The sequence below is a fragment of the Ostrinia nubilalis genome, chromosome Z (genome assembly GCF_963855985.1).
Source record: "Ostrinia nubilalis chromosome Z, ilOstNubi1.1, whole genome shotgun sequence".
Lineage (NCBI taxonomy): Eukaryota > Metazoa > Arthropoda > Insecta > Lepidoptera > Crambidae > Ostrinia > Ostrinia nubilalis.
The window spans coordinates 1,127,793-1,146,849 of NC_087119.1; the positions used below are offsets into that span (position 1 = coordinate 1,127,793).

The following is a 19,057-nucleotide window of genomic DNA, read 5'->3' on the forward strand; positions in this document are numbered from 1 at the left end:
ATGTTACCTATCCATATTTTTTTACTATCCACAACGAAGAAGCTCTTGGTTTACATCTCACCTGATGGAAAGTAACTACATCACGAAAAATAGTAGCTTTCTATGTTACCTATCCATATTTTTTTTACTATCCACAACGAAGAAGCTCTTGGTTTACATCTTACCTGATGGAAAGTGACTACATCACGAAAAATAGTAGTTTTCTATGTTACCTATCCATATTTTTTTACTATCCACAATGAAGAAGCTCTTGGTTTACATCTTACCTGATGGAAAGTGACTACATCACGAAAAATAGTAGTTTTCTATGTTACCTATCCATATTTTTTTACTATCTACAACGAAGACGCCTTTTACATGTTACCTGATGGAAAGTGACTATATCACGAAAAATAGTAGTTTTCTATGTTACCTATCCATATTTCTTTGCTATCCACAACGAAGAAGCTCTTGGTTTGGTTCAAACCGGTTTCAAACTGGTCGCGTCATGTGTGGTCTCTCAACGGAATCTATGGCAGAAACTTAGATGCAACTCAAAAGTAACTAGAAGTTGGAGTTTCGTTGCAATGAGGGCTATCGTTTTTATACATTAACAGTTGGCACCCTTGGCGATTGACAGGATCTTACTCTACAGTGGCGCCATCTTGATGTGTGCAAATGCGATAGTCCTCCTACCACTTTCACGCTTACCAGTTGGTGCCACTGTCTTCGCTACTAGCAAGTGACAGGACCTTACTCTACAGTGGCGCTAACTGGTGAGCGCTAAAACGATAGCCCTCATTGCGTTTCACTGTGTGTTCTGGGCCTTACCTGATGGAAAGTGACTACATCACTCTCTCTCTCTCTCTCCAGGATAGAGATCCAGCCTCGACACGTGTATTGGTCAGAGAGCGGCGGTCTCGTGTGCCTGGCCGCCGACGAGACGTATTACGTGCTCAAATACAACGCGGCCGCGGTCGCACGCCGCGACCCCGCCGATGTATCGGGAGACGGGATAGAAGACGCCTTCGAGGTACGTACGCTCCGAAATCGACGGGGACACACGGACCTGTGTTGAAGAGACGAAGCAAGGGCTACCTTAATCTATAAACTCGCTATGCATAAGCAAGGACTACCTTATTTTTTCATAAACTACCTTAATCTTTAAACTTTTTTTTAATAACATTAAAAAATTTAAATAACTTGCAACGTAAACGTTAGGTAAAACAGCCTAATCGAGTTACCGTGTATCGCGTCTAAAGACTACCTTTTGTTCACTTTACTAAAATTAAGCTTTTACGGCCGAATACTGAAACGCCATTTAAATATTTGACGGCTTCTCAAATAGTTAAGCAGCTCCTAAACTTACATTTCGCATACTCAAAACAATATCTGAGCAGTTCTCAATTTTTAAGCACCTCTCAAATTAAGTTGCACTTAAACGCCACTCAAATGAATTTTCGCATACTGAAACGCCATTCAACGCTAAGCATTACTCAAACAACTGTCAAATCGTCTTAAGCAGCTGTTAAATTTGAGAGTGCTTGCCCGGTATCTCAAATCCTATTCTTATACCTAAATTGACCTAAATAGTGGTAAATAATGTGTGTCATCGTTATCATTTCTTTCGAGCCTCGAGGAAATACCAAGATCTAATCGCAGGAACGCAATAAGGCTGAACGCTATTGAAAAATATTATTATAATGACATGCAATTCCGAGCGAGGTTCCGCGTCTCTAAAGAAACAGTGTTGTTTCTGGATTCATAATTTGGAAGCTCTTTGAAACCCCTCACCAAACGCCATACAACCAGTGGACCAAATACTTATTATAACCCTACTGTTCTACGCAACGGGAAGTTATGAACGTGTACTAGGTGATATCTTCCACATCTAACAGCCAACTGTGCATCGTATAGTGCTCAAAGTAACAACCAAAATAGCTGCTATGAAATCGCAATACATAAACATGCCTATTTCTGAGGAATAAGGGGACATCGAATAGCAGCATTTACAAGAGTTGTTGATTTGTCAATTTGATGCTCTGTCAACAATGATAAAATGTCAATTGTGGTTACGTTTCGGTCCACGATCGCCACTTAATAGATTTCATCAATAAAAAGTATCACCTTTAAAATTATTTTTTTAATTAAATAAAAATGCAAGCATTAATTTTTTTATATGACAAAACGAGATTTATATATAATAGAAACTAAAAATAAACTGTTCTATGTTAAGTTGATTGAGTATATTTCCATAAAAGACAATACATAATCAAACGATGCTGCGTGTAATGGATAAAAAACGTAAAGTTATCATTTGTGTAAATGAAAACATACTTTTTTTGGTAAATGTTGCCATTATGTAAACATTTGAGAGCTGCTTAGCTGATCACGGCTTCAAATCCGTTGAGTGGCGTTTGAGAATACCATTTAAAATTGAAGGATACTTAAATTTAGGAGCCCGTCAGCTGAGTGAAAGATTTGAGTAGCGTTTCAGTATTCGGCCGTTAGTCTATTTATCAGTGAGCTTTTGCCCGCGTGAGTTTCCGTCTGTCATAGAAAAACTAAACGCGCGCGTATTCCCGTTTCAATATCCACGAGTTATCCTATGTCCTTTCCCTTCACTCCCGAGTCAAAAGACAAACGAGCTGCAGTTTCGTTTAATATTGTAATTGAATTGCTTACGGTATGTAAGGTAGTCAAAATCCAATAAAATTTTGTACATTTGCATACCTCTATTTCGCGACTATAATGTGAGATAGCTCGCCAACAATAATTAACTCAAAAGTTACGAGTTCAACCCGGGTCAAATTACTAACTGGCCATAGCCAAATGGTCTCCGGAAAACCATCGCGAATTGTCAAAATTTCGGTATACAAGGTAGCCTTGTTGAGTATACTTGAATGCAGGTCTGTGTTCGAGTCAGTACACTGGGTTGCACAAATGTAAACATAAATAAACAATTCAAATACCATCTTACTGGCTCGAATTAAAGCTGGAGTGTGCATTTGATTGAGACAAGAGTTTGTAACCAGTTGGATAGGTGAAATATTAATTTAATTTTATAATGCACTTTAATGTAAAATTAACAATGCTAACATTTACTAACCTAATTAATGGTGAGGGTAGTAGGTATAGGTCCGGACGTTTTAAGTGGTGAATTCAGGTTTGTCTTGAATCGAAAATGGCATCTAAATTACGAGTGAGCGTTTCTACGCAATATAAAGTAAATCATTAAGCGATGTCGGCGCAACGGAATCCCGGGCGCCCTTCAGGTAAATATACAGGGTGTTAGGTAAATGGGTATATGAGCCGAAACTAGCCCATGTTAACATACTCATATAAATACTATAGTGGTGTCAGAAAGTGGATATCGTAATATTTAATAAATAATATTTTCCCATACAAAACTAAATAAATAATTATTATTTTAATTTTTGGACAGCCCTACGATCGCGCAACTCCCTCCTAGGTCAAACGTGGTCAAACGGTATTTCATTCACAAATTTTGACGCGAGTCGGCACCGCCCACTTTTATTATTACTTTTGAACCAATTCTTCACTTACCTCTTTTTATTGACTCTGCAAGCAATCCAAGATATTCAGGGGGTAACACTTCACTCTAATTCACAAAACGAATCGCAACACATTATCACATCCATCCACTCACTTATTTACCTTCCCACGCTTTCAAGTGACCGGGTAGGTACTTGTAGTGAAATCCTATTTTCAAGAACGGGATCTCCGGGTCTCCCTTCGCGGTGGTATGGTGGTGTCGATTCACCCACCCGCGAAAACATTATGACACAAGGTATCGTGGAACGGAAGGTCTCCCGGACATAAATCGTTCATCACACTAAAGAAAACACAAAGTCCTATTCAATAGGAATGTCTTAAAATCAATTATCGAATAATTGATAGATCCTACCTACCTGAAATCGCTCATACTATCGATTGGTCTAAATCAGATAGAAGATATTGAAAAAAAAAAAAAAACTAACAACACAGTTTTATTTGGTAAATTAAGAAAACCGTAATCTGCCATGCTTTTGGAAATGTTTTAGCTAAAGGATGATGGGCACTTTTCTATGGAATTTGGGCGTAAAACCAACAGAAATGTAACTACTATTATTTGTTAGGACTTGAAATCGGAAATATATTTTCATATAAATAACTACCAAAAACTCCCGGGTTTGCTTGGAAATTGACATAATGTGTAATAGTAGGTAATAGGTGCTTTATTGCGCAAACAAAAAATATTATTAATTAATATACTTATCTACTTACATTTTAAATACATTAAGTTATTTATCCATTATTATGTCCAACAGTTCAGGAGTGGGGCCAACAAATGGTATATTTAAACCATGTTCTAAATGTTCATGTTCTAATGCATGTTATAATGATAAGCGTAGGACCATACCTAGGTACCATTTAGAGAAATGACATGAACAAAGTCATGTTTCAATGGGATTTCTACCAGTTAAGTTGTAGTGTTGTCGCATAATCGATCACGGATCGATTATTAATCGATATTGCCAAATAACGATTTATCGATTAACAATTCGATTAATCGAGTTTATTGATTTCCATCATTACTATCATGTGATTGTTAATTCAATTCCTTATTATCAGCAATATAATCGATAATTGCAATCGAATAATCGATTATGATGTATTCGGTATACATACTTACCAAATCGATAGAATCGATAGTAAGATATGATACAATACTCTCAATATGATCGATAAAAGCAATCTAATTGACCTAATACTATTTTTATTACCCTAATGTGATGTGAAATACTATGGAAACCTTGCATATTCAACGACCTCTATCTCCGTATCCCCGCGTATTTCAGGATTGTTGTCATACTATGAAATGAAGTACTAGTATTATGCTTTAATTTAGTATACTTTTTGTTTCTGTTGGTTTAACGCCCAATATGCCCATCATCCTTTAATTTGCGATAAACGCTGTTATTTTTCTTAGAAAATAATTAATATGATAATATTTTATTAACGATAGTATGAGTGATTGGGTGGCCCTTCGATAGGCTATTGATAGACATTCAGCAAGATTACTGACCAACTGGATTGTAATTACGGCACTGTAATTACGACACTTTAACCCCAGAGACGACTCGACCGAAACTTAACCCCAACCACATGTCGTCTCCATTAATGATTGGAAATTAATTAATGGCACCTGAATTTATTATTTGTAGAAAAAAAAAATCCTTCAACGATTTATTATTGAACAAGAGAAAAATCTTAATCGATTTTTTGCCTTCAATGTCACTTCCCTACTCCTGCGCCGCGATGATCTTCCAACTCTTTCTTGCAAGTGAAAGCCGCCGTGCGATACGTCTTGCGTCTCACTCTCGCTACACGTGCTGTCCCATTGTTCGAGAACAATAGGACCTTTCGTTGTCCTTCAAAGATTAAACAGTGCGTTGGACACTTTCTTTAATGCCTAAGGTTTTTTTTTCAATAATCGTGATTTACGATGATAAAATTTAGATGATTACCTACAATGTCTCATTTTCCTTAATCAGTTATCAAGTTTAATGATTATTCAATTAATTTTAATAAGTAAGTTACAGGCAATGAAGTAAAATTAATTCTTGACCACTTTGTTTACTTTTACTTATCCAAATCGAATCAAATAAGGTAAGGGAGTATTTGACTTATTTATGCTAAATCTTTTTAGATGGACTGATTTTCCTGGGGAACTGCTTAAGGTTTTTGCCTCTCAGAGAAAAATTTTTAGGCAGAAAATAATAATGAATTCTGTTATTTGTTTTATCTACGCAAGTTTGTCGTACTATTAATTTTCAGGGGTATCACGACGCAATCTGGCGACAAAAACTGAATCAGCTGATTACTCAATAATGGTACCTTTCCCAGACTTTCTGACACCACTATAGTATTTATATGAGTATGTTAACATGGGCTGGTCTCGGCTCATATACCCATTTACCTAACACCCTGTATTTCTTACTTTATACTTATGTATAAACTTGAGATGTATTTTTGAAGCACACGGATTCTGTTCGCGACGAGTATACTATACAGTACTGTGATAAGAGGCAGTAGATAAATAAAATACTGAATGAATTACTGACACTGCATGTTTATTAACAAGCTCCCACAAGATGCCAAAACAACATGGCCGTCTTTCTTCAGTACCATAGACAATGAACACAATCATAGACTATTAAAGAAATCCAAAGATGATACAACAAGTACTTTCGCTTACTCCTCACCTGGTCGCGATATTCTTATCCTTCAGGCCATGGAATCAGATAAATGTCTGTATGTAAGAAGGGCCTCTAAAGAAAAGCATGGATAGAAAATGAACACAAACGAGTTGAGGAAAAGCAACCCGTAACTGCTTTGAGAGGTCTGATTAGAACTTTTATCTAAACCAACGACAGAAAACAATGTTACAGAAGGGAGTCAGCAGTTAACAAGAATAATAATAATGCTCACTTTACCCGTCAACTTGACAAGAGGCAGAGATAGCTCGCTTGCATCTACAACTTGCGATCATTCGCAGCAGTAGAACATTTGTTGTAGAATTTGACTCGGCTGCCTTAGAATAGAAGCGAAGAAGAACATCGCGTCAGTCAACTGCAACCGCCACAAACTCCCCGCACCAGAGCCGACGTCGTCAAAATAAAGCCTGACCGCACGTGACTGAAACTACATCTACCTACGTCTTCTACCTTAGGCATCGCTTTATCAGCACATCGGACTGTAGAACTCCTACTCTTTTACGTACTACTGAAAACACCGTCCATCAATGGCGCGCACACATTACTTGCGTCCAAAGCCTACACAATCAATGGTTCGTCAGTTCAAAAAAATGTGCAACATGACTGCGGGCTAATACTAAAGGAAACAAAAGCGTAGGACAGGACACATTGGCAACAAGCTTAGGCCGACTGGACTCCATCTCTCTGTCTGATATGGAAAACTTGGAAGTCTATAAAAACTTATGCATCCATCGCAGTATGCATTATCATGATTTTGATAGCAAAGTTGGCATCCACCATTCGCGACGACTCTTCAACTACTTCGAAAGAGAACCGAGCCCGAAATTCAGCTGATTCATCAACAGAGATGCGATGTTTTCCTAATATGATTTACAATGAATGTAAACGCAAAGCTACACTAAGCGTGTTCTCCGCAGAAATAGTTCAAAACGCGATGCTACAGCGTAAACGTGCCCTCCACAGGAGTCATAGATCTGAAAATACAACATGAAAAATGTATGACATGAAAAGGGTGATCAATAACATCCTCATATACTAACAAAAAAAAAATTGAGAAACGCCATACTTTCTAAGCATCTGCTACCTACAGTCCTAGAGAAAAACCAATAAATGTTCAAGAATGTAACTCAATGACTGCAGAAAAACCCATCATCAGCCCACCCAACTACGACAGAAGATAGAAGCGCCTACGGAATGAAGAAATAAACATAGAAGACCATAACAACCCATACCACATAAAGTTGCTAGAAAAAGGGGTGTTGTACAGGAGTGTAGGTTACTAACTCATTTGAACAATCGCTGCCATTCAACCAGCTGATATATCCAAAGATTTTTTACCAGCAAATGTACCGTGTCTGTATGTAAATAAATGATTTTGATTTGATTTGATTTGATTTGATTAGATAATTACGGCACGTACTACCAATGTACTGAAGCAAAGAAGACGGCGTATTCCATAGAATCCTGGAATCAAGATAGAAGCTACGACTGGTGTGAAGATGTAAAAACACTAATTGATAACAGTATAAGAAGTGTGCACCGAATAGAGCCTCCAAATACCGAGGTCTAAGATGTGGTGCTGGAGAAAGATGTTCGGGGTGTCATGAACGGGGTCCCATACCAATGTGTCCATACTCCAGGAGCTCGACTTCGTACCCTTCGGCCGTAGTACGGTGTAAATACTACAGTACTTTGGACTTGCTGACTCCAAAGAGCGACTTCAGCGAAAAGTTAGGTAGCCAGATCGCCTGTCGCTAGTCGCTGGACCGACCTAGAGAAATCCGCAATGGGAATCTGAGTGCGCCAGGGAGCTAACAGGGAGAGATGAGGAGAGAGCTGTGTCCGTCTCTAACATCGACTGGACGTCACAACTCGACGTCTGCTCTGCCATGACCGAAACAATATAGAAGATGATGATTATTGATATTGATGATTAATTTGGCTTCTTTTTCTTTCTAGCGATAAGACTGGCCAAAATTGTGGCGTTTTGATTTGGTATTTCTTTTTGATTTTATGGTTCTGATGTGTACAATAAAGTATATACCATAACAAAGAATATCTATCATTACAGATCTGTGTGTACAAGTCGTTTAGTAATTTGTATACGATTTTGGTAATACTGATTCAGAAAAGTGGAATTCTTATGCTTCAAAAATATGTCTCCTATATTTTAGTTTATTTTAGCTAAGAGTATCCGGATTTTTACAAAAAGCGTTGTGCGCATTCTATTATAAAGAGTTTCTTTACGATACAATGCACACAAACAATTCGAGGAGGCAACCTGTATCTGTTTAAAAAAAACAAAACAAGCACGGATAAAGACTTACGGCAGGCCTGTTCATCTCCGCGAGTTTGCATCGAAAACAAAACACGCGCGACTACCCCTCCTGAGATACCAAATCGACAGGACAATCACGAGCGAGTATTGACGCACGCACGTATTCTTCACCCATTTGCATTGTAAAGCCAATAAACCATATGTAAAAACGGTGGTGTAATTAATACTATGCAGTATTTTTTAACTGCCTGAATAATATTAGAAACACAAATTATAATTCATGCTTATTCATGTATTTCCTCCGCCATTTTTCGCAGTTTGGCACCTCACGTCACACTTCATTTTACCGAAGTCAGCCCTATGTCTTCGGCGCAGTACCGATCACTGACGTTTGTCAACAAAATGGTGCTCGACTCTTGAGACAAGCTAAATTACACCATATTGTTAACGACATTGAGCATACATTTTTTTAAATACCTTCGCGAAGAAAATCTTCTGTACGAAGTACTTATTATTATTCTGTGCTTACGGTGAGATACTTTTCAAAATAGTGTATAATAATTCCACAATCGGGAGAGGGCACAGAGTCACAAAGGAACGTATGGAAGATGCTTTCGAGGTAATTATTTAATTGGCTTGTACACACTACTAATAGACTTGACTTACTCATATCAGTTAGAAGTAGGTATTGCAAATCATCTAAATTCTTTCCTGACGTACTTTTCATCGCTTCTCCATTGATTTCACTGACAACCACGTTAGCTTCAAAGTGGTCTACTTTGTGGTTCATTATCAAATAAAACATCGGTCGCGCTGATTCCTGCTGCTGGTAAGGTTATGCCTCCGGATGAATGGCGTAAAACAGAAGAACCCTGAAATTTCATAGACTGAATATCCAGCGCAAAGAAGGCCTAAAATAACGAGAATTGCACAGCATTCTACGAAGGAGGCTATTCTCGGCGATTTCTTACGAAACCGGATCAGGAATGAGGAAATCTATAAATGAAACTGACATACCGCGACGGATTAACCAGCACATGCGACTATGGTTAGGGCATATACCTATGGTCACAGAATAAGTAATAGTACAGGTACAGAAGGATTACTCCGCAAGACGATTTAAATAAATGCGAGTCTTGCTGCGACGCGATACAGTGGAATTCAGCTCGCACAGCACTACGTACCTACAATTTTATTCACCTACAGTTTTGTCTCTTTCTATCGCGTGCCTCTGAACTCTTCTTACGCTATTAGGGTTGCTGTCTAGTGAAAAAATAATTAATCTACTTATTTGTAATGAGGTACGTATGTAGGTAAGTATGCATTCATTATGGAAAACCTTGGGAGAGGCCTTTGTCCAGCAGTGGACGTCATTTGGCTGAAACGAACGAACGCATTCTGAGCAGTAGTCATAGTAGGTTATTTTCCTATACTATTCTAAGAATTATTGATTACCTACATGGCCAACATACCTTTCAGCATCTTTGGGAAGCGAAAAAAAAAAGATAAATCCGGTAGATTTCTTTTCAAATTTAAACAACCGAACGCCGCACAATATTTCTTTCTCTTTATGTCCATTTTTAAATAATAAGGGAGAGTCCGCTAATTTGGACCAGTTTTTTTCAATCCCATTTTACACATAGTTTTCTTTTGTTTTTTCTAATGTTCATGGTGTATAATTATAGAGAAATTATTCAACTTACTATTTCATAGGTATTAATCAACATAATTGTTGTATATTTAGCACAAATCAACAAAATACGAGTTCAGAGCTTCGGTCCAATTTAGCCGACCGGTTCGATAATTTGTACCACAGGGTTACTAAATTGGATTTCAATAAATTTCAAGCCTATAAAAAAACTATGGCAAAATATTATATGATACATTCTTAACAAATTAGGTAACGAAAAGGAACAGTAGTTAATAACATAGACAATCGATATTGTTTTACACGTTATCACGATTTTGAGTAAAAGTTTTGTAATTCCAATTATCGTAACGCACACTTGTACCTAACCTACTTTGCCAGTCTTTTCCTTTCATTTATTGTTAGTTAAACATAACTACGCAAATAAAACTTCAAAATATGATTTACTAAAAAAAATTTTCAAAATCCTTTGGTAAAGTTCCATACAACTTGATGTGGTACAATTTAGCCACTAGGTGATAGTGCTATTAAAAAATCGGTAAAAAATATAGCTTATAAATACCGAAAAATCTTTCAAATAATTGTAATCCACACTAATTTACGCTTCTAAATAATATATTAGAAACACCCTGTGATTAAATTTAACAAAATTACAAACTAAACATGCATTGTCAAAAGTTACTTGAAAACAATGAAAAAATACTTTTCAAAATAAAACACACGTGTTAATTGTCACGGCAAAAACCACATGGCCGATATTAATTGAATTTATTTGTGTATCGCTGAGTGTTGCAATTACAGACATTCAATAAATACTTTACGAAATATGAGCGTGGTACAATTTACCCGGCGGTACAATATACCGAACTCTCCCCTACTTCGATCATAAAATTATAATCATACTACAACACACGCCAGCGTCCTGACGGGCGCGCGCGTGACACTCGACTGATATAATACCCGCCGGCGGGGCGCTTCGCTGTAGGTAATTATCGGATGTACCGCGCGGAGTGAGCCAGGCCTGCTATGGTCTTATACTGCGTGTAAAACTTGCCTGTGGTTCAATTCAACTCCTGAAACACCGCTGTTGAAAAACACCTTCAAAGTTTAAACTAAAACTTTAGCTTACTTACGTAAAAGGGTACAGGTAAAGAAATGAAGAGAAATTAGGAACAATTAAAAACTAAAAAACATCCACGTTACTTTGTTTAATTATGTCTTTTTTAACTTGCTCGTTTGTGGTAAGTAAAAGAAACATTAATCCACTAACATTACTAACACAGCTTTATTTACCACCTCTCCCTTATTACTAAAATGGTTTCCAAGTATGTATTAGGAATTCGTGAAAAGGATGGATATGGATCCAAAAGATCCAAACGCGTCCTCGCTTTTTTTTTATGCATAACAAGGCAGTTATTTGACCACAATCGCACCTGATGTTAAGTGGGATGCAGTCTAGGATGGTACATATCTGCCCTGCTCTGCTTCGGCGACGGCGGAGAGATCAGAGGAGGCGACGGTATGATCGCCTCCAGTTACCTCTCCTCGGCGATGGCCAGCAGGCCTTCATTGCACAGGCCACCACCACCGTCGGACGGGAACAGCTGTGTGCTCCCAGCTGCTTCCGTCGCCCCTCGTCCTGGGGGGCTTGTACGGCCCGCGGTTTAGGCGGGCTATCACCGATATGTAAAGGCTTTGTCTAGAATCCCACAGTTCTTTTCCACTTAAGGCGAAAGACGGAGCACCGGGGTCTTTTTAGTGGATATGCCTTCGCATTATGAGTGGTGAGCCTGCGGTGACAGAATAGATATGCAATTTAATCCCCGAAAAAAGGGGATCTGTTCTTTGCTTACGTGGTACTGTCGCGGATAGATATCTGTCCAGCTACAACGACTGTTATACATTGTGGTCAGCTTCAACATACGTCCGTAAAATCATTATTTCATTGATCCTTCTTTACCTGTACCCTTAGTAGGATCTAAAATGGATTAACTAAAATAATAAATAAAAAAACTAAAATCAAGTTTTAATAAAACTTTTACAATATACAGTTACATGTCTTCTTGTTGTTTTCTTATATGAAACTATTTGAATTGTTGTATTTATGTAATGAAGACTCGCATTAATCACCATCCCTCCCACCAGGTCGTATCGGAGGTCAACGAGACGGTGAAGACAGGACTGTGGGTTGGGGATTGTTTTATTTACACCAACTCGCTCAATCGGATAAATTACTACGTGGGCGGTGAGATCGTCACAATATCTCATCTAGACCATACGATGTATATTCTGGGATATGTTGCCAAAGAAAACAGGTAAGACAATTTCGGGAAGTCTAAGGTGGAGGGTTTATATTACATCCTAATAGTTTTTTCTGCAGAATTCTGCATTTGCGAATAAATATGCCACTGAGCCATCACAACCCATGAGATGAGCTGAGAAACCTTGAATAAAAGCTGCTTCAAAGGATCGCTGGAAGAGACAAAAATTCAAACTATAGCTGGCAAGATAATTTTTCTATGGAATCTGGGCGTAAAACCAACAGTAATGTAACTGTCTACTTTTATTTATTAGGACTTGATACCTGAAATGTATAAATGGTTCATGTTGACCCAAACCAAAATACTGTAAGAGAGAAATGACATGACCACATGTTGCAATAGTAGTTAATCGAATGTCGAAATCGAATTGTTATTTTAAACAATCGAATAGAACAATCGATTTAATTGCCCTAAAACTATTTTTATATTCTAAAGTGTAAAATACCTCGGTGTATTTCATAATTGTTGTCGTAGTATGAAATGAGGTAGTAGTAAAAGTGATTTTATGGGCATACAATTTGAATTAGTTGGATTTACGCCCATTTTGACAATTACCTTTTGTTTTATATTCATTTTATTTTGTTGAAACTGTCGCAGCCGTATTAATTATTTGCCATATCGATGTGTTCTGTTTTGGATTACTGTTGTCCTAGGTGAGCGACAGAACGCGTCATGAAGCGACGCGCCGCGACGTAATGCGACTAATACTTCATGTGACGTGTGTCACATGAAGTATGCCTATAAAAGCGAAAAGTCACTGATTGACTGACTCACTCATCACGAAATCTCAGAATTTTGCATGGGGGTTCCTTTTAGAACGTAGGTGCTCACTAAGAATGGATTTTACGAAACTCCACCCCTAAGGGGGGTAAAACGGGATCCACGCGTACATAATCGCGGGCGGCCGCTAATATTAAATAAATACGACTTCGCATCCGATCGCGGTTTGTCGTGAATCTAGGACAACGGGTTGCTTATTCGCTTGTCAGTCCGCTGATACTGGTGTCATGAGAGGTGTTCTGTCTGCGCAGACTGTACTTGAACGACAAGGAGCTAAACATCGTGTCTTACTCCGTTCTGCTGTCGGTCCTGGAGTACCAGACAGCGGTCATGCGAGGAGACTTCGAGACCGCGGACCGCGTGCTGCCCACGATCCCGCACGAGCACCGGACCAGGGTCGCGCACTTCCTGGAGAAGCAGGTCGGTACAACCCGGTGGACCGACGATCTGGTAACGGCCGTGGAAAGCGCAGCATGCAGGTCTGAACGGGTCGTTGTGGTTTTGGAGAGGCCTTAGTCCGACAGACGCCATTTGATCGAAATATCTTCGATAGTTGGCAGTCCACAACAGTACGTTTCTCTAGAATCTTCCTGCCTTGTACAACTAACCTGTGGAATGGACTGTCGTCTGAGGTGTTTTCGGACCGATACGACCTGCAAGCATTGAAGAAGAGAGCGTATCTTCACCTTAACGGCCGGCAACGCACCTGTAACGCCCCCGGGACTGCGGGTGTCTATGAGCGACGGTAATCACTTACCATCAGGTGATACGTCTGCTCGTTTGCCTCCTGTCACATAAAAAAAATGGACGATACATCAACTAAGTACGATGAATTTATCCAAGAAAATACCCATTACCTCTATCTGTCAAATCCTACTGATAGGTTTAGCCAGTTGCCTGCTTGACCGAGATGCTTTCAAGAATAAATATCACACAGATTTAAACATCCTACATTATATTCAGTACAAAGTTTGGTGGTAGCCCTCAAGTATGCATGTGCCAGGAGATTATTTAACTCTGATTGACAGCAACATGATGCGAGCGGCGCAGGACCAGTCTTTGTGGAAATCCTTGGGGGAGGCCTTTGTGGACGTCTTTCGGCTGAAACGAACGAACAAAAGCAACATGCTAAATGTCTATCTACCCCTCACGATTCCATTCTCTCCCACCAGGGCTTCAAGCAGCAAGCGCTGGCCGTGTCGACGGAGCCCGAGCACCAGTTCGAGCTGGCTCTCTCGCTGGGAGAGCTCCACCGGGCCAAGCAGTTGGCAGAAGAAGCCCAAGCTGCGGAAGGAGGCGAGCCTTCCAGGTCAGTCGTAGCCACACATTATGAACCTTCAACAAATATGAACCTTGTTTTGTGCTGTCATATGTATTCTCCATAGGCTCAAACTGTCCTGCATATAAAAAGACCGAATCATATTTCTTTTCTGATCATCAGGTGATGCACTCATCGTTTCTCATCATCCATTCACACGGCATGATCCGGTTGGGTGAAGCGGTATCAATATCTCTTCTTGTATCATCTTAAAAACCGGTTCCGTCAATTGTTGCGATCTTCCCCACTTAAAAAAACGGATTCCCAGCAAAAACCTGGCCCGTTTGCATGACTCGTGTAAAAGCTCATTCACACAGCGATCCGTGTTTCCAGGACCGTTAATAGCGGATCCACCGCTCCTGGATGCGTTCACACAGCACTCTGCCGATCACTATATTACCCACAAAAGTCCGCCCACCGAGGACGCACTAAACGGGACGCGAAAAAATATACGGATCAAGTCATATACACCCATAGATCTTCATACGTCAACAGGTACGGATCCGTTTTTTACTGTTCGCACATTCAGGTTTTGTTGACATAACCGGTTCATATTTTGTCGGATTGGTACATTTTACTGGGGTCGATTATGGTTGTGTGTGTGAACCCGTTTTACTATTGCATTGTGCTTGGTTGAAATAAAAACGGATCCGATAAAACTCATGATATCGTAATGTTTTTTTTATTTAGTTGATGTATACGACATATTGAGATCAATCGCTTTCATCAATTCGTTGCAATTTGTAAAAAACTAGAGCGTGCGTGTTTCGCGTTGGGCACAGGGGCATCTAAGGGCTTAGCTTGATTCATTTTTAATACGGCGGTCTTGGAAAGAGCTTGGAGTAAAATGTACTGTTTTGATAGGATCAGAGTTGTATTTTTGGGGTGTAACGTGATCACCAAGACGAGAACGGTAGCGTAGTCTGTGTTGTCCTGGAATAAAACGTTCCTTTATGTGATGGAACTGTTATGAAGTTATCAAGCGGCAACTATGATGTGTTACCAGGACGTCTGCAGCTCGATGGTCGCGGTTGGGCGCGGCGGCTGTGCTGGCTGCTGACACAGAGCTGACTAAGGCTTGCTACCTGAAGTCCAAGGACAACGCGGCGCTGCTCCTCTACGCGGCCAGCACAGGTTAGTCCAACTTACCTGGTGTAAGGCTACTTCCTCACGCTATTGCCGTATCTTCAGATCTGCCTCTCCCAACGGCTCGCTTTGAGTGTGACCCTTGTCTAAGGTGAACGATAAATGTGACAACGTGACGCGATGCCTGATGCGACAATACTATGTAGTTCGTTGTGTATAATAGTGGCGTACGTAATCGCCTGTCATATGTCATTACATATGTCATACGTCACGTGAAGTATTGGTCGCATTACGTTGCATCGCGTCGCTGCATGTCGCGTTCCGTCGCTCACTTAGGACAACGGGTGAGGGACAGATAGATCGGAAACTCCGGAAATTGCTGTAGAGAGTAGCCGACCTGACTTGGGACGTAGTCGATTTGAATAGTTGGATATCTTCTATTCATAAATAAATAAATAAATCTTCGCATTAACGAGCGCGTGTACGGACGCAACAACTACTCGACTGATTTTAATGTGGCATTTCGTTATATTAAGGTACATACGTAAAATGAGAAAGGCTTACATATTATTATAGTAGAGTATTTATTTAGGTATCATAATAGGAAGACAATAAAACAAGGTGTGGAATGATGTGAACTTATTGATCCCTCTTCTTAGTTGACTGGACCAAGGCTTCCTCCAAGGATTTCTACAACGACTGGCAGGACCAGTCGCATCCAAGTGTTTCCTGCGACTTTCACCAGATCGTCAGTCCACCGAGTGCGAGGCCTGTCCACACCATGTTTTCCGGACCGTGGTGGACTTTTCTTCCATTTAGAATTGATCATATTAAGGTGACATAATTCATTGCACCGCTTCTTTTTAGAATTACGAGCCACATCATTGTCCCAAAGTAATGTTTAAAAGAAATTACACCTTTACATTGTAAGATATCATGAAAAAATGTTTAATAGTGGTTGTGGCCGTTACACGTGACGCTACGCTGATTCGTTGGTGTCCAACTATTTTCCTTTACTACGGACTACAACATCAGGGTATTGGGACAGCGAGAGTATTTTCTAATGCTACATCGTATTTTCGACTCGGATTTGTCTCTTTCATACATGTCAAAATACTGGACGCATGAAAGGGACTGAAAGATTCGGAAATATGAAAATAGTAGAGAGTACCTTCGTTGTAAAAGAGTAAAGAGCATCACATTAGAAGATCACTTTCATGCGAATAATCGCACTAAAGCCTGGTCCGTGAGCACGTAGAATCCCGTCCAATGACCCCAAGCTACCCATCCTTATCGCTCGCGCGTAATTATATTGCTGTCGCGACTGTGCGACACGCGCCCGCAGTGAGTGTGCGAGCGCGACAGCAACATAATTACGTGCGAGCGACAAGGATGGGCAGCTTGGGGTCATTGGACGGGATTCTACGTGCTCACGGACCAGGCTTTAGTACAAGTCACGCAAATACAAATATACCAGTGCAATTGACGCGAGCGCATCGCGTTCACTGCGCGAGGTTGGCTCAATTTGGCCAAGCCTTAAAGGTCTGTGGCCGGCATCGTTCGACGCAGGAGCGACAGACGTTGGCCCGGCGTCGCCGTCGGTCGCTGCTGCTGATGTCGGTCACACGCCTTATTTGATGTCAAAATGCTGCATGCGACGCTTAATGTCATAGAACACGCTGTTCTTCGTAGTTACTTGGCTGTAGTGAGTCGGTGTGACTGCATTAGCGTAAGGCACGTGTCTGGGAAGCCGGTGGCTGTGTGTTAATGTTTTCGCGGGCGTGTGTAGGTGACAAGGCGTTGCTGGAGGAGGTGGCGCGCACAGCGGCGGCGCAGGGCGACGACAACGTGGCCTTCCTGGCGCTGTTCACGCTGAACAACCTGCAGGCGTGTCTGGACATGCTCATCGCCCGCGACAAGATGCCAGAGGCAGCGTTCTTTTCCAGGTATAAGTCCGCACCGAAAGACTGGCAGTGCACACTAACGAATAATAACAAGCTATTAATTACAGTGATTTCAATACGATACAAATGTTTGAACAAACATTTTGACAGCGAGAACTGTCAGGTTCTGTCAAGAAGTTTTTGACACATAACGTTGTCTATAACTGTGTCAAGACGCAAATCAATGCTGGCCATTGTGTTACATACACACTGATTTGAAGAATGGATGTGTTTCCACATGCTAGCTAATTACTGTGAAAATATTGCTTTAGCTATTTTCATGACTACAAATCTTATTACCTTATTCATTTAACTAAGCCAACTTTATGGCCACTGATACAATTTTAAGTGATTTTGGTTGATTGTGCCGTGCGTATTCGCAGATCGTACCTCCCTTCGCAAACGTCAAACGTCGTGAAGATGTGGCGCGACAAGGTGAGCGCGACCAACAAAAAGTCGGGCCAGTCGCTCGCCGACCCGCTACAGTACGAAAACTTGTTCCCGGAACACAAGGTCAGTGCGCTAAGCACAATATTAGTTGATTCACAGCTTTTGTCTACGTGGCATTGAACTACACTGGTCATCACAAAAATCGACCCTCCCGCGACAAGCTCTTTCAAACGTATGCATCCCCACTTCCCACCAATATTGGCACCATTTAAAAGCCTAGTTCTAAACTTCATTTCATTAAAGGAAAGGTTTTTACTACTTTTTACCCCAAAAATGTGTCTGTAGAACAATCCAGAGTCACTTCTTCAAAAAATAGGTAGTTACGCTTGAGCCAACTTTTAAGGCTATAAAACTGTTAAGTTGGGATTAATCGCTATCCATCTGTTAAAGAGGACACGTGAGATCATTATTTGGTTTTATAACAATAAAAAATTGTCTAATTGATCCCAGAGGTGAGCCCAAAGTGAGGTCTTTTTTCAAGTCACATTTATCACATTTATTGTATATGTTAATCGTTAATTAAGAAATTAAATGTGTTTTTCTTTAAGGATATTTATTGAGCTTTCAAATAACACCAATATTGTTGGGGCACCATGATTGTGTCAGTAGAAACAAGTTTTCCTGTAAAACGTAGGTGGGCCGATTTTTGTGATGACCAGTATAGAATGGTTTCGCCGCTGATCTTACGCGCTTCGCCAAGTAGAACGCGTGTCTTTCGTCGCGTTAATAGTATTCGGAACAATTTAGGCTTCGCTAAGTAGAACGCGTACCTATCGTCGCGTTGATAGAGTTGCAGAACATTGACTACTGCTAATGCCGGACCTGTGTATGACAAGGAACTATTCACATTCTTTTGGTACGGACTAGGACTACCTACGCGTCCAATTTGACGAAGCCTTTAGACGATAATTTGATAGTAATTAACTGATCGACGGGCGAATTGGTGTTATACATAGAAGTGAATCCTACTTGG

At 40.2% G+C, this 19,057-nt stretch overlaps 1 protein-coding gene across 4 annotated transcripts in view; it reads left to right on the forward strand.

The window, feature by feature from the left end:
- The window catches only part of LOC135086779 (coatomer subunit beta'), a 40,586-nt gene that overhangs the window by 13,972 nt on the left and 7,557 nt on the right, over nucleotides 1–19,057 (forward strand). For 3 of the 4 annotated variants that reach the window (XM_063981569.1, XM_063981566.1, XM_063981568.1), the window contains 7 exons: nucleotides 853–1,012; nucleotides 12,332–12,501; nucleotides 13,539–13,707; nucleotides 14,460–14,596; nucleotides 15,612–15,739; nucleotides 17,481–17,637; nucleotides 18,018–18,147. In XM_063981569.1, coding sequence (XP_063837639.1) covers nucleotides 853–1,012; nucleotides 12,332–12,501; nucleotides 13,539–13,707; nucleotides 14,460–14,596; nucleotides 15,612–15,739; nucleotides 17,481–17,637; nucleotides 18,018–18,147 — 1,051 coding nt within the window. Of the gene's footprint in view, nucleotides 1–852; nucleotides 1,013–12,331; nucleotides 12,502–13,538; nucleotides 13,708–14,459; nucleotides 14,597–14,938; nucleotides 15,341–15,611; nucleotides 15,740–17,480; nucleotides 17,638–18,017; nucleotides 18,148–19,057 lie in introns of those variants that run through there. The other variant, XM_063981570.1, reaches the window with a different exon arrangement.